The sequence below is a fragment of the Centroberyx gerrardi genome, chromosome 3 (genome assembly GCF_048128805.1).
Source record: "Centroberyx gerrardi isolate f3 chromosome 3, fCenGer3.hap1.cur.20231027, whole genome shotgun sequence".
Taxonomy (NCBI): Eukaryota; Metazoa; Chordata; class Actinopteri; order Beryciformes; family Berycidae; genus Centroberyx; species Centroberyx gerrardi.
The window spans coordinates 30297236-30312190 of record NC_135999.1 but is presented as its reverse complement, the minus strand read 5'-3'; the positions used below and the strand labels follow the sequence as shown (position 1 = coordinate 30312190).

Sequence of the window (14955 nt, the reverse complement as noted above, 5' to 3'; positions counted from 1 at the left end):
CTCTGACAAACACAAAATACTAGATGTTAATTCACTTCTAGGGTTTAATCCCCTGTAAGTGACTGTGATAGGTTCAACACAAAGCTCTTGTCTTATCTTATACTCTATGTTTTAATAAACATCTGGTTTTGTGCATCACTGTTTGTGTCTTCCCTGACTGAAGTATGGGTGTTTCCTGTGTGGAGGTGGAGGTTACTCACAGTGTCTCCCCGGCTCTGGGCTGGATCCTCTGGCTGGGGTGTGGGTGGGGTGGGGGTGGGGGTGGGGGGTGGTGGAGGGTAGGTGGGGGGTGGAGGGAGGAGGGGGGGGGGGTTACATGTAGTGCCACTGTCCCTCCACACCCATCCCCATCCCCATTCCTCCCATCGCACCTGGAAACACACACACACACAAAATCATTTTAAGTGTTTTATCATGAAGTGGCGACATCTGTAACACTCTGTTCAGATTACAGGCTACAAAGCTACAGCTCATAATTGTTCTTGTTAATTGAAATAATGAATCAAGTAAATCATAATAAAGTAAATATGCTTTGTGTTGCTGCTGCCATTGAAAATGAATTAGTTGACCTGTTGCTTTGTAGCCTGTAATCTGAATAAGTACTACGTGAAAGCGCATCGCGTCAGAATTTTTTGCATGCTCGAAATAAATTATTTAAAGTCTTTAAATAAACTAGTTGAATTATCTGCTGAAAGAGCCTTCCTGCGTCCCGTTTCTCATTAAACTTCGTCCTGCACATCGCTGTCTGTGAAACGCTTCCTGGGTTGTTGTGATGTAAAGTCTTTTGCTCTGTGAAGCGTTTATTAATTGCTATAAAAATATAGTTTATTATCATTATTATTATTATAACAACTGGGGTTCAAGGTGTGACGGGGGAGCATCCAAACAAGACACAACAACATAAGGTGTGAGAGTGTGTGAGTGTGTGCACACATGCCTCTGGGGTGTGTGTGTGTGTGTGTGTCTTCCTAGGGTGTGTGTGTGTGTGTGTGTGTGTGTGTGTGTGTGTGTGTGTGTATGTGTGCTCCTACCAGGTGGTCGGATTCCCATGTGCGTCTGGCCGTCCATGACGAAGCCTCCCATTGGCTGACCATCTGGGGCGTAGGCTCCTCCCTGGCTCACTGCGGACAGAGCGGAGGGAGATTAGCGGCTCCCATCGCCTCTTTAATTACCTCTCCGCCTCCTGAACACTCACTCCACACACACCGTCCTGTCTGAGGCGGCTTCTTCTTCTGTGGTCATTAGTGGACGGTCTAACAGCTGCTCTCTTTATAAAGCGGTAATCCTCTAGTTCCTTGTTTTCCTCGTCTCTATCTTTGGTGCTAAGCGTTCACAAACTCCACCAAGTTTCATACAGCATCAAGAAACCCTGTTAAATCTCTCTACATGTTTCACACAAAAGGGGCGGAGAAAGAAAAGGAAACAGATGACCAATCAGAATCGAGCAAAGCAGCTTTTTCCGCAGCCTGTTAGCAACATGCTAATACATCCAACTGCTTCTGTAAACAGCTTCTGTAAAGGTTTCATCTTTTTAATATGATGTTAGCACAAACCAGAGGCAGGACAGAGTATGAAACTGATATTTAATGCATTTTAATGTATGCAACAAACTCAACTAGGATGTGAGAAAATATGTCAGAAAATCAAACCAGGAAGACAAAAAATAAACAAACATAAAGCATTACGGAGGCTGCAGCTTTCAAGTTGGAGAAGTTTTCAACATTAGCGAAGGTTTGAGCTCCACTGAGAGACTTCCAGTTTCCTTCACTTCAGTCTGTTCTGCTGTAGTTCATTTTTTTTACACGTTCATTCATATATTTCTACTTGATCTACTTGTTCTAGTGTTGGCATTGTTGTGTTTAAATACCCTCCCATTTTGCTCTTTATTTATATTCTAGTTTTATATTTCTTTGTTGTATCCTGTTATTACCACTTGCTGCTGCAATGACACATGGCGTCATTAAAGTTTAATAAATAAATCTTAGGAGGGAGGAGGAGAAAGAGGAAGAGAGAGTGTGTCATCAACCCATGATGAGATAAGATAAAATGAAAATGTATTGATCCTCGAGGGGAGATTAGGTTGAAGTTTAGAGGGAGGGGAGCGGGAGGAAGGGAATAAAACCCAAACCCAAGTTTCTTTCTAAATACTCACATTCACACTCACATTCTCAAGACTAAAGTTTTTAACACTTTCTGATAATCGTCACTCCGCCTCGTATCGGCGCTTTTGTGTGGGAGTCAGCCCGGGGGTTACTGCTGAGAAAGCCAGGGGCCAAAAGGCTGGCGGTGCTTCAGCCTCGGTTTAGCCGGCCGCCGTTTGTTTTAATCCCGGGTTAAAATGCTCAATGGAGTGGTCAGTCGAAGCGATTAGCGTCTTTGTCTCGGCTAATCCTGCGGGGTTTAGAGGAGTTAAGCCTCTCTCCGTCCGCTTTAACACACCAAGAGAGCAACACACTGCCAGCCAGGGGGAAACTCCAGGAACACAGACACTCTTACAGGGGCAGTAAGTGAGGTTTTCACTGTCCCGCACAGCAAAGTGACCAGAATGTATCTGAAGAGGGTTGATAGGGTTGTTGATCAATAACAATGACTCAACGATTATCGATTGGATCAGAGATTTTTGGCTTTCAAAACTCACTTTCCGGTCCGTACTCTCTACGAAACCAAAAACCCTTAATTTGATCCTTTAATCTTTTTTTATGTCCTTAATTTCTCCATTACATTCACATTTATTATCCATTAAAAATAACATAGCTTTAAAAATGTAAGGTTAGTATCCTAGGTTTTTAAGGGATTTATTCATGGGTTGATTCACAGAGACTCTAGTAATTAAGGGATTTTTCATGCCTTTTGTGCAGGTTTACAGGTTATTAAATGGAATTTAACGGAAAAGTTCCTGTCTCCCTTAATTTTACATTAAATTAGAAAGTAAGGAGTCAAGATTAAGGGGTGTTTAAGGAGGTTTCGATGACACAGTTGAGGCTTCACAGCGTCTTCTCCCTTCTCCAAAAATCCCTTCTGTTTCTTTTTTTTTTTAGCTCTAATCTCATTTCTTTATCTTTCACTTCTATTTTACATGATCCTCCTAGGGTCACAGGAATAGTATCTCAGTGCTGTGACCTCTGACCTCTTGACCTCCTTGCTGTTGGTTGCCTGTAATGTTGGTGACTGAAGCTTTCTCTACTGTTGCGTTCCCCGACAGTCGCTCCGGATGGGATCAATGGCTGAACGATCAGAGGGAGAAAATGTGAGACTTGCCTGCTCTGTTGGACTGATCGATCATGGGCTGGACTATCCTCCGCCTCGCGTTGATGAACCTGAGAACGAGACGAGGGAGAGAGAGAACAGGAGAAGGGAGGAGAGAGAGGAGGAGAGAGAGAGAGACACAGTAGCACGTTATGAATGAAGCAGCAGATGATTTCAGTGTTCAGTGTTTGGAGCTACAGAGAGGGAGGGACGACCAGGCAAAAAATAAAACAAAAAGCTCTCCTGGAACAAACCTCAACTTCCACAACAGACACCTGGGAGGCTGCACCAAACTGACAAACACTTTCAGTTTTTCCAAAGATAAGTAGCTGTTTTTGTTGATTTGTTGATTGGATGATGGTGCAAGACATCATGCTCATTTATCAGCTGTACAGTGGAGAGAGAGGGAGACCAGCGGCAGAGAGACAGGAGCCGTCAACTGGATTCAAACCTGTGATTTTGGATTTATGTGGTATTTTACACTCACAGTAAGAAAAATCCTCAAAAAGCACCTTGGCTAACACAATGGCTTCATTCCAGTGTTTTAAACCCATAGATTCTCAAACATTAAATACTAAAGACACACATTAAAGACAATAAACATATTTAGTAACATTTTGTCCCACAGATTCTCCATATAGGAAGATTTTTGTTGTTGATTGTGTTGAACTGCGGAACTGTCCACACTGAAGGTGGGGAGATAACAGCAGTTTGAAACCTAAGATTACAATAGTCATTCTTATACATTCTCCAGTTCAAATAATTTCTAGTGAATTCAATTAATTTAATTAAATTAGACCCAATAATTCAATTATTTTAATTAATTTAAAATACATTATTAAATAAATAAAAAATCGAATTAAATAATTAAAAATAAAATAAAATAAGAGGGTCCCCAGAATGCACTTTGAGGACCACTGTATTAACCAGTTGTCATGTACACATTAATACACCCAGCGGCCCGTTCGACCACAAATTGATCACCTTTCATTAATTACTAACAGTCTTATTGTGTTTCATTTCTTCCCTCAGGACAGTAAAGTGTTTCTGTGCTGAAACCAGAAGCTGCTGCTGGCGTCAGGCTGCAGGGAGCGCCGCTGCCTTCCTACACGTCCCTCTAAGTACACTCTTGAAAGCCATCATCCTGGTATGCATGACCTTTGACCCGGCACCCCTGTGACCCCCCCCAACACCCCCCCACCTGTCCCCCGCCCCTCTGCAGAGCAGCGCTCTGGTCTTGCTCAGCCTAAAGCCTTCTGAACCGCCCGTCGACCCTCCTGACCCGCCCCGAGTGAAAGCTCAGTGGTTCCCACTTGATTTATGTCCCCCTGTACCCCCCCACACCCCCTCCCTCACCCCCACCCCCCTCCTCAACCCCCCCCGTGTGGGACGGTTCCATTTCAACTTCTTCGGAAAAGAAGGAGGAGAGGAGAGGGGGTAAGAAAGGGGGAGGACCCGGTTTCCTTTTCAGGAAAACAAAAGCCATGGCCGATCTTTTCAGAGGCTGAGAAAAGGCAGCAGGGAGGAGGAGGAGGAGAGGGGGGGTTAGGGAGAGGAGGGGGTGGGGGGGGTTAAGATGCGGGGGAGAGGAAGAAATTTTAAAGGAGAGAGAGGGAGGATCTGCATCAGCCAGAACAGGAAACTGTGTGGTGAATCACAGTGCACAGCGTTCTGCTGTTAGACCGATACGAAGATATCAGACTTTTAGTAAATATCAGATATCGGCCAGTTGGTGTCATCCACCTCTGATATGATGGAGATTCCTCCCCGAACACAGGTGGTCAATATGTTTGCACTGTTTTTATGTGACATGCGAGCAGGACGCCCCGCTGCTCGCATTTTGACAAAACTTTGGGAAATGATGCATCTCACCGCTGAGTTTGGGCATTTTCATTCTTACACTGACTGACCCAAGGGGGGCGCTAGAGTTACAGGTCAAAACAGAGTGACAGAGCTGCTACTGATTGGTCGGGAGGGGGAACAGCATCATGTTTAGGCCTACAAAAAAACCTGATGACGCTGTGATGAATGGAAGAGGAGGGAAGAAAGAAAGAAAGAAAGAAAGAAAGAGGGAGAGGAAGAAAGAGAGAAACATACAACATAAGTATTACTTTCCATGCCAATAAAGCTGATTGAAGTTGAAAATTTAAATTGAGAAAGAGGTGAGGTAGTGAAAGAAAGGGAAGGGGAGAACAAGAGAGACAGCCAGAGAGAGCTAGGAGGAGAGAGAGTGAAATCAGTAAAGAGAGAGGGAGAGAGCAAGAACAAGAGAGACAGCCAGAGAGAGCTAGGAGGAGAGAGAGTGAAATCAGTAAAGAGAGAGGGAGAGAGCAAGAACAAGAGAGACAACCAGAGAGAGAGGAGGCTATAGGGAGGAAGAAAGAGAAGAGAGAAAGAGGGTGGGAAAGGAAGAGAGATGAAAGAGAGAGAAGAAAGAGAGAAAGAGTTAAAGGGAGAGAGAAAGACAGAGGTAAAGAGGAGAGGAAGGGAGAGAGAGAGAGAGAGAGAGAGAGAGAGAGAGAGAGAGAGAGAGAGAGAGAGGTAAAGAGCCTGCTGAGGCTGCAGCCTCCATCAGGGAGTCAAGGCTTCACCCGTGGGCGACCCCTTCACACCATGAGACTGGGTTTATGGCCCGGCCTGCTGTACCCCCCCCCCCCCCACACACACACACACACACACCCTCCAACGCCCCCCCCCCACCCAACAAAGACACCCCCCCCCCCTGCCTGTAATAGAGGCCCATTCTTCTGCAGCTAGACGCACCATAAACTGAGTCACAACATTGGTTTTCATGTTAACACAGTTTTTCAGAAAGCAATTCTCACTCACTCATTCATCCGTCTGTCCATCTGTCACATGTGATGTCATGTGATTCTGACGACACTTTGGGGGAAATGATGATGATGATGATGCATCTCACCGCTGTGTTCAGGCTCAAAACTCTCCTGACTGGCCCAGAGGAGGCGGAGGATCAGTGCTACAGTTCGTTCTCTTTGGTCTGAACCAGAGTGGGAAATGTAAACTCTTCTATTTCTACTACCTTCTTCTGTTTATTCCACACAAACCGCTGTTGTTGCTTCCCTGAACATACAACGCATCACTGCAGCAGAGGATTTTTCCTGGGAAAGAGGGAAACGGTCTCATAGGTGTTTCAAAAAGAAAATGGAAAAGCTTTCATTAACTGAATATAGGTTGGATCACTGCTGTGTTATATCAATCAGCAAGTAGCAGAGATGAGATGTAATTATATGAAAAAGTTGCAGATTATTACTTTACTTCAACTGGACACATCGTCTGTTGTGGGGATCGAACCTGTGACCTTTTGGAGGTCACAGGTTCGGGGAGGCCCGGCCCTCCCCTCCCCTCCCCTCCCCTCCACCCCGCCCCTCAGGTTGGAAAAAGGCGGGGGGGAGGAGGGGGGAAGGGGGCATCTGGTCCGGTCCTCACTGCTGGCGGTACAGTGACACGCCTCTCCTGAGCTTTTAAACAAACCAGCTCTCCCTCTGGTCTGCTCTGCCCAGCTATACCCCCCCCCCCCCCCCCCCCCACCCCTCACCACCACCCCCACACCCCCCTCACCCTCTCCCTCTCCCTCACCCCCCGCCCTCCCTCACCCCCCAACCTCCCGCTCGTAAAACAGCCTCTAAACCCCGCCTCCCTGGGTGTCATTCTCAGGTCAGCACCACCCCCCCTCCACCCCTGGGTGTGTTTAAATAAACCAGTCCAGCTGTTTGCCGTGAAAACGCCATTTACACCAACTGCCCCCCCCCCCACCACACACACACACACACACACACTCACACACACACACGCCTCCCTCTCCCTCACCTGTTTCCCTCAGCGCTCGCCCGGCAGCAGCAGTCTCTCTCTCTCTCTCTCTCTCTCTCTCTCTCTCTCTCTCTCTCTCTCTCTCTCTCTCTCTCTCTCTCTCTCCTTCACACAGTCGGCCTGCTGCTGCTGTTCCTGAGGTGATTCTGTTCTAAATGTTTCCACAACTGTGAGTCGGGGGCCCAAAGAGGGTCGCCGGCCTGCTTCAGACCGGTCCGCACATGACTACAGGACTAGCAGAAAGCTCTAGACAGATATGACAGTTTGTAGATATCAGCCTCTTATTAAAAATCCTTTCTAGTCCAGTCAGTGTCGTTCACCTCTAATGATGCAGTTTGATTGATTACATATGGATTGTAGAATTGATCAACACTGCACTGGTTGTCTAAGGGAAGACCTGAACCTGAACCTGATTCTAATGAGATATTTTGGTTGGACTTCACACAATTATATATGAACATGTTTATGATGATGATGATTATTATTATTATTCTTATTACAAGTAGTAGTAGTATTAGTAATAGTAGTAGTAGTAATAATAGTAGTAGAAGAAGTAGTTAAGTAATAGTAGTACTAGTAGCAGCAGCAGTAGTAGTAGTAGTAGTAGCAGTAGTAGTAGTAGTAGTAGTAGTAGTAGTAGTAGTAGTAGCAGTAGTAGTAGCAGCAGCAGTAGCAGTAGTAGTAGTAGTAGCAGTAGTAGTTGTAATAGTAGTAGTAGTAGCAGTAGTAGTAGTAGTAGTAGTAGTAGCAGTAGTTGTAATAGTAGTAGTAGTAGCAGTAGTAATATTAGCAGTAGTTTGTTATCCTGTTCAGGATATCGGCACAAAATATCATCTATCAGCAGCTTCAGTCAAAAATATCAGTATCAGCATCGGCCTTCAAAAACCCAGATCAGTCCAACTCAACTAGGAGAGGAGAGGAGGAGAGAGGAGAGGAGGAGAGAGGAGAGGAGAGGAGAGAGGAGAGGAGGCCATCTGGGAATTCAAGCAGAATATCTGTATAATATAACGAACCACTTCCATTCCAACAAGTACACACACACACACACACACACACACACACACACACACACACTATACACCCACTCCCCACCTCACACCACACACACAGCTCTGTTTCCATTAAGTAACCTGTGAAGTGCACACACACACAATCGCACACACACTTGCACACACACATACACTACTCATATACATTTACACAAGCGCATTCTCATTCACACACAAACACACACACTTTCCAAGCGTTCACTAACATACATGTACAAACACCTACACACACATCCACTTAACATGCACACACACACACACACACCGTAACAATGCTAAATGTAATGTTACAGCGCTTCACAGTATACATGAGTGTGATCAAACAGCCGGAGCGCTCCGCTGCCTGGCTGCTTCATTTACAGTGTTCATCTCTGCTTGGCCAGACTCACTCATTTACTCTGAATTTGCAGAATAAGGGAAAACTGCGAGCTGCTCGGGAGGCGTTGCCACAGCAACAGCAAAATATTCGGAGGGAATGGGACTAACTAATGGCTTCAGAAGCCGGCAGACTCCAGAAAATCAACTCCAGCGCGTCACGCGGCCTCAGCCCGGCTCGGCTCGGCCGCCGCTCGGCTCGGCCGGGCGCGCTCCGGCATACTAAAGCTGCCAGTTAACACCTCTTCTTCTGCACAACTGCAATTTTCTACAGTGTTGCTTTGTAAAGTGTCGACTTGCAGGGAAAAGGTCTCAGCATTCAGGATCCAATCCAAGACAAAACTGCTCTCGCAACACATGCTGTGAAATCTTTGAAGATAACACAGTGTCAGCTTAATGGACCTGACATTTCTCCTCCTCCTCCCATAGGAAACTATCAAGTCTTTTTATAGCGTAAAGGAAAAATCCTCCCTGAAACACTTTAACACTGTTAAAAAAAAGAACAGCTATTGGTGATGTACTTTACATTCCTGGCTCCATTTAGTATTTTGGTATATTTCCAGCAGCTACAATGGAGTTTGATATGAGAAAATGTTTCAGGATGTAAAACATCAGCGGTAAACGTCAGGTTTTGGTGTCAGTCCCTCAGAATCAAAGAGCGAGGGCTTCTTTCTAGAGCCGCCATTTTGCACCAAGAGACGTTCAACAATCATACAGGGAGAAATCCATCGTAGAAGAGGAGAGAGACCAATTTCTCCACCACAGGAGCAGGAGAGAGACCAGAATGCACTGCAGCAGAGAGACAGTCTGGGTTTGAGTAAGGGGCTGAGAAAAACTCTTACTATCCTATCCTAACAAAGAGTGTGCGTGTCAAATTTGGTGAATGACGTCCAGAATTGGCAATCGGTATGTTAACTGATCAATACACTACATTAGTATCAGCATCAGTATTACTATCCTGGGTTTCAGTGGAGAGTTTTAGTGTCCCATGATGCTCTAAATGTTTCACCTTGATGAGAACAAAATTCTGGGCGAAACACTGAATATTTGGAATTTTGGGTGATTTTTTTGGCATGAAAGTGGTCAAATTTAAAGATACAGAGTCTTGGCGCGTAATATTGGTTACTGGCGGCCTCAATCCAAAAATATTGGTCTTAATAAAAAACAATATCAGTGGAACAGTCAGCGAGGCTTTACACTGCACTGTACTGTCCTTGAGGAAGGAGAGGAGTGCAGCAGAGTGTTACGGCCCGCTGCGCTGTCTGCCTGTTCTCACCTGTCTCTCTCTCTCTACCCAGCATGCACTGTGATTCACACAGACAGAAGGGTTTTATTCCTTTTCTCTTTTTTTTTTTTTACGATACTCCCTCCTGTGTTTGTGAGTGTTTTAGGAGCTGTGAGGTTCTTTACATTAATAGAATTTGGGGGACTGTAATGCTGGTGACTGTGGACCTTCTGTATTGCATTTGATTACAAGTCTGCATAGAAAACACAATGGAGTCAGGACAGTGTGTAAGGCTGCAATAATCTTCAGCTGTTTCTTTTAAAAGCTGCTCCAGGACTCAGTAAAAATGCTCCTTTTACCACCTTCACACAGCTGATGGGTTTTTCTGTTGTGCCTCTGCAGCACAGTCTCACTACATTTTGTGAAATGAGCACAAATTCTGAAACGTGGATTACATGTTTGTGGACAGGAATAATGTCTCAGATCCAGTTCCTCCTCCAGTAAAGGATTCTGGTCCAACAGCAGGAACTGGACTGGACATTTTCACCTGTTGGTCACATGGAAAGGTTAGCTAACGCTTCAGTTTAGCAGCTGAAACAGTTTGGTTCTATAGCTTCAGGTTTAGTAACGGTTCAGTAAATGAAGACAGGGAGCTGAACCCGGGTCGTCGCCCAGCCACCTAATCCTTCTCCTGGTGGGGTTTCTCTCAGTTTTCGAGCACGGAGCTCGTTATTTGTGTTTTAAGACACTGTGCTTCGTGACACCAGGCTCTCCGCAGCTTTGGCGTGTTTTTTATGCTCAGCAGAATGAGCTCATGTGGTTCAGAGACCGCAGTGTTTTCATTCAGTTCTTGTTGAACTGCCATGTCTGAGTTGCACTGGAAGACTGATTTTTCCATTTCACATTTCTCTACAACTCAAATTGCTTGTGGAAGCGTTTGGCTAGCTAGGAGAAGATTCATTTCAAATCCCCTGCTTTCTTGATAACGTGTCATTTCACAACATTAGATTTAAGTTTTTGAATTTTAGGCATTTTGTTTGTTGGACTTCTTCATTGTAAGTGGGCTTAAGGCTTTGTTGAGGATGTAGCATTAGCCTAGCAGGCCTTGCTAACTGTATGTAGCAGTAGCGCTAGTCGTTAAGCTGCAGTAGTGAGCTACTGATGGTGATTTTATTTTATTTAATTAAGTTTTAATTTGCCAATACGCTGTAGCTAGCGCTAAGCTAGTTTTCACTTGTTTCCCCAACAATGAAATATGCTGACGATTCCATTTCTATATCAGTAAATAGAGCACATGCTTCCAGGGTTGGAAATACTCCACAGCCCCCCTCCACACACACACACACACACACACACACACACACACACACTCCAATTAACTGGATCCCCCCCTCCAACTGTAAAGGGGGGATATTTGGAGACAGGGCAACCCCAGAGGAATTAATCATTCAAATCATTAGCCACAGGTTGCCTGGGGGGCCAAGCCTTCCCTCCGCTCCCCAAACACAACAAGAGCGACGCCGCTGCGCTAACGCTAACGCTAACGCTAACGCTAACGCCGAGCCACTCACCAGTTGTTGACCTGCAGGATGGTGAGGCCGGTGTCCTGCGCTAGCTGCTTCTTCTGCTCCTCCGACGGGTACGGGTGCTGCAGGAGAGAGAGAGAGGGAAGACAACATGAAGACGACAGAGAAACCACGTCTTGTTTGTTCTTGTTGTCACTGTTGTTGTTGTTGTTGTTGTTGTCGTTGCCGTCGGTGGTGGCGCGAGCCCAGCAGCTGCTAATTAGCGTTAAAGAACGGAGGCGTGGCTGCGACTCATTAGGGGGAATATGAAATGGAGCATAATTAATGGTGAAGAAATGGTGAGCCAATTAGGGAGTTTAGCCAAGTAGAGAAACAGCCCCATTAATTAGACTGGGGGGGGGGGGGGGGGCGTCCAGGCTTGTTTCTCTAACAGTAGGGGATACAGAGCCGGCCTGGGGCTGCAGCTCCCTGGAGTCTCTGTGTGTATGTGTGTGTGTGTGTGTGTGTGTGTGTGTGTGTGTTTGTATTGGTGCATTTTTATATGTGACTGTATACTGTGTGTGTGGGTGGATGCATTTTTGTTTGTGTATGTCTTTGTGTATTTGTGTGTGTGTATCATTTGTGTGTTTTTTGTGTTTGTATTTATGCATTTTCGTGTACAAGTGTACGTGTCTGCATATGCCTCTGTGTGTGTGTGTGTGTGTGTTTTCAGTGACACTGGGGACAAATCCAAATCCCCGTAGTTTAGACACACTTCCTCTCTGTTTTGTTTGTCCTTGTCGTCTCTAACGACCTCAACGGACAAATTCTATAAAAAAATACTTTCTGCCTTTTCTCTTTAGCTCTCATTTCTTTCCCCAGCACTTCTTTATGATCCTTGATCCTTCTAGGGTCATGGGAATATTTGTTCCAATTATTGTCAGGGTGCTGTGACCTCTGACCTTTGACCTCCTGGCTATTGGTTGCTTGTAATGTTGGTGATCTAGGAGTTTAAGCTGATTCTACTGTTATACTCATCGTAAATCACTCTGGAAAAGAGTGTCAGCTGACTGCCTTACATGTTAGCATCCAACATCCAGGAAGTCATTAAACTGTGATCAGAAAGGACTTTTTTTCTGCTCAAACTCAAAGTTCAACTCTGAACGTTGCTAGTAACAGAGAGAGCAAAAGGTCAAAGGCCACAAGGAGCGTTACACCACTCTGTTTCTATCCAACACAAAGTTTGAAAACTAACTTGTAAGCTATCAGATTTGTTAGCGTTAGGGCAGAAACATAGTTTACTTTAATTTCGTGTACGTGTTCGCATGATGGCTGTCACACGTATCCTGCGGTCGTTCGGAGCGTTCTTTGTGTACGTCCTCAGAAATTAACGCTACGTGTTTCGCCCCCCAAAAACCTCCAGTCAGACAAAAAGTACACAGGCGAGTATGTGAACAACACAACACAACCACTTGCGGAGGAACTGATCAGTGAAATCAGCTGCTGTAGTGTTTGTTTGGAGTGAAAACCTGCAGACTCTCCGCTCTTCATGGCTCATGGTTGCCTCTGTCTGGCCTAGATAGTGCTCATTTCAAGTGCTATTTTCACACTGGTATACTGTGTAGTATAGCTAAGGTTGAGACATGCTGCGCATCCAAAACACCACGTGTAAATCGTAGTGTAGTATTGTCAACCAAAACCATTAAAAATTAGAAAATGTGCTCAGTAGAGCACAGACCTCCTCCATGTCTGACAACACCCCGCAAGGAAGTTATGCACCTTTCAAGTTGTGCCCAACTTTTTGAGATATCCTGCTAACCTGCAGGTGAAAACATGACCTCCTTGATGGAGGTAACAACTGAAAAAAGGCACAGGGGTGTTCAGAGGAGCTTCTCATGTGATCACGGCCTTATTTGATAAATTTAAAACACAGCCTCTATGCATGTGAAGACAAAAATTGTCAAGGATAACACGCACAGAAAAAGCCCTCAGTTTGTTTCCACTGTGGGTTGTTGCTCCCTCAGCCAAGTCGGCATGTGAGACAGGACAGAAAAGGAAAGAAAAATTACCATAGAGAAGTAGGGCAAGGCAGTAAGGACAAAAAGGAGAACACATATAAAGCAGTGAGGTCACAGCTCCTGGTGCTACTGAAGCAGTCCCAGCTGTACGGTAGCTGCAGTGCGACCGGCCCGAGTGGTGCAAGGCGTCGGAGCGCCCCGGGACGTTTCCACAGCGCCGGGCCAAATGACAAGCTCCTCGCCGCACCAGGAGAAGATGGATGAACCACATCCCTCTCTGCGGTGGAGGCAGGGATGGAAAGTCTTTGATGTCTTTTTCTTTCTCCCCCCCCATCCCCTTCTTCTCTCCGCCACGGAGTCAATTTAGAGTGGGTGCCGTGCTCGGTGTTTTCCATGTGATCTGATAGTAGGTAATTGGCCTAAACTGCATCTAATTTGCCACAAAGACTGATAATCATGATGTTGCTTCATCAAATTTTCATCCTGTGTCTAGCAGCCTTCTCCAGGGAGGTGCTTTGTTCCACAACAACACTGATAATTTCATCAAACGAGATGAAGCAAAGTGAGTGAAGAATGGCGAGAAACTGTTTCCCGGAGGCATGAACTTTTAGATTGTCTCAGTGTTCTGCAGCCGAGAAAAACAACTCGTTTTACGAGTGTCAAATGAGCCGATAGGGCGCCGGAGCAACCAGACTACTGTAAGGATTCATATTCCCTTCAGTCCGGACGGACGAGGCCCAGCAGCTCATCACACCCCATCGCATGCAACATGAAAACAAGCTATATATGTGAAACCGCGAAATCTTCCTCCGAAAAATGAGTGGAAAGTAGAAACACATGGTGCGGCAGCAGAGGCTGGTGAACCTCCAGCCTAATTTCAGAGTTTCCACTCAGGCTCTAATCTGGAGCCACCTGCTCATTATAAAATTATAATCCTGTTAGCAGGACCGGCGGCTCCGACCGCCTCGACGCTCCCAGCCTGGCCCAGCCCCAAACCTGCTATTAGTGCTGAGGTCGGGCCTGAACCTCCAGGCTGCTCTCAGATCAGCTTTACTGAACCTCCATGAAGGCTGAGCAGGTTGAGCTGATCCCAGTTCGTCTTTAGGAGTGATGAACTGATCGCAGTCTGACACAAGGAGCAATATTACTGTGGTATTTTTAAAGGTTTCCCATGAAATGTGAATTTTTGGATTACACACTGTTTGACTGACAGCTGATCTGTGGGAAGTGCAGCGCAGAAACACCACAGTGATGATGGAGACTGAATAAAGCAAATAATCTCAGATCTATAGCTTCAGTCTCTCCGGATGACAGTTTGATCTAAATGATGAACTGAAGCTGTCAGTCAGGTCAGAGTGTGGAGGAGGTAATCTGACCCCAGATCAGCTCCTGGGGGGAAACACCAGCTCAGAGTCACTCATCAGCCATTACTCCAGGAGCATGCTGGGACAGGACCTGGCCACGCCCTCCGGGATGGGGGTTGGGGGGGGGGGGGGGGGGGCAGTGTGTGTGTGTGTGGGTGGGGGGGGTGATGACTGGCTGCCTGCCTCCACCTGAGCGCTCAAACAATTAACCACAAGGCAGTTATACCTGGTTGGAGTGTTTGTGTGTGTGTGTTTAAAAGACAGTGCATGTTTATAGGTGTATTACATTTCATATGTACCAGCGTGACTGTGTGTGTTTAAGAGCAAAACACTTTATGCTTGTAG

General features: G+C 45.8%; 1 protein-coding gene across 2 annotated transcripts in view; it reads right to left on the bottom strand.

Moving 5' to 3' along the window:
- Positions 1–312: 312 nt before the first annotated feature.
- meis1a (Meis homeobox 1 a) overlaps positions 313–14955 on the bottom strand; it is a 44379-nt gene continuing 29736 nt past the window's right edge. For both annotated transcript variants that reach the window (XM_071917064.2, XM_071917062.2), the window contains 4 exons: positions 11295–11371; positions 3259–3317; positions 1032–1121; positions 313–371 (listed from right to left, as the gene is read on the bottom strand). In XM_071917064.2, the coding sequence (XP_071773165.1) occupies positions 313–371; positions 1032–1121; positions 3259–3317; positions 11295–11371 (285 nt within the window). The remainder of the gene's footprint in view (positions 372–1031; positions 1122–3258; positions 3318–11294; positions 11372–14955) is intronic.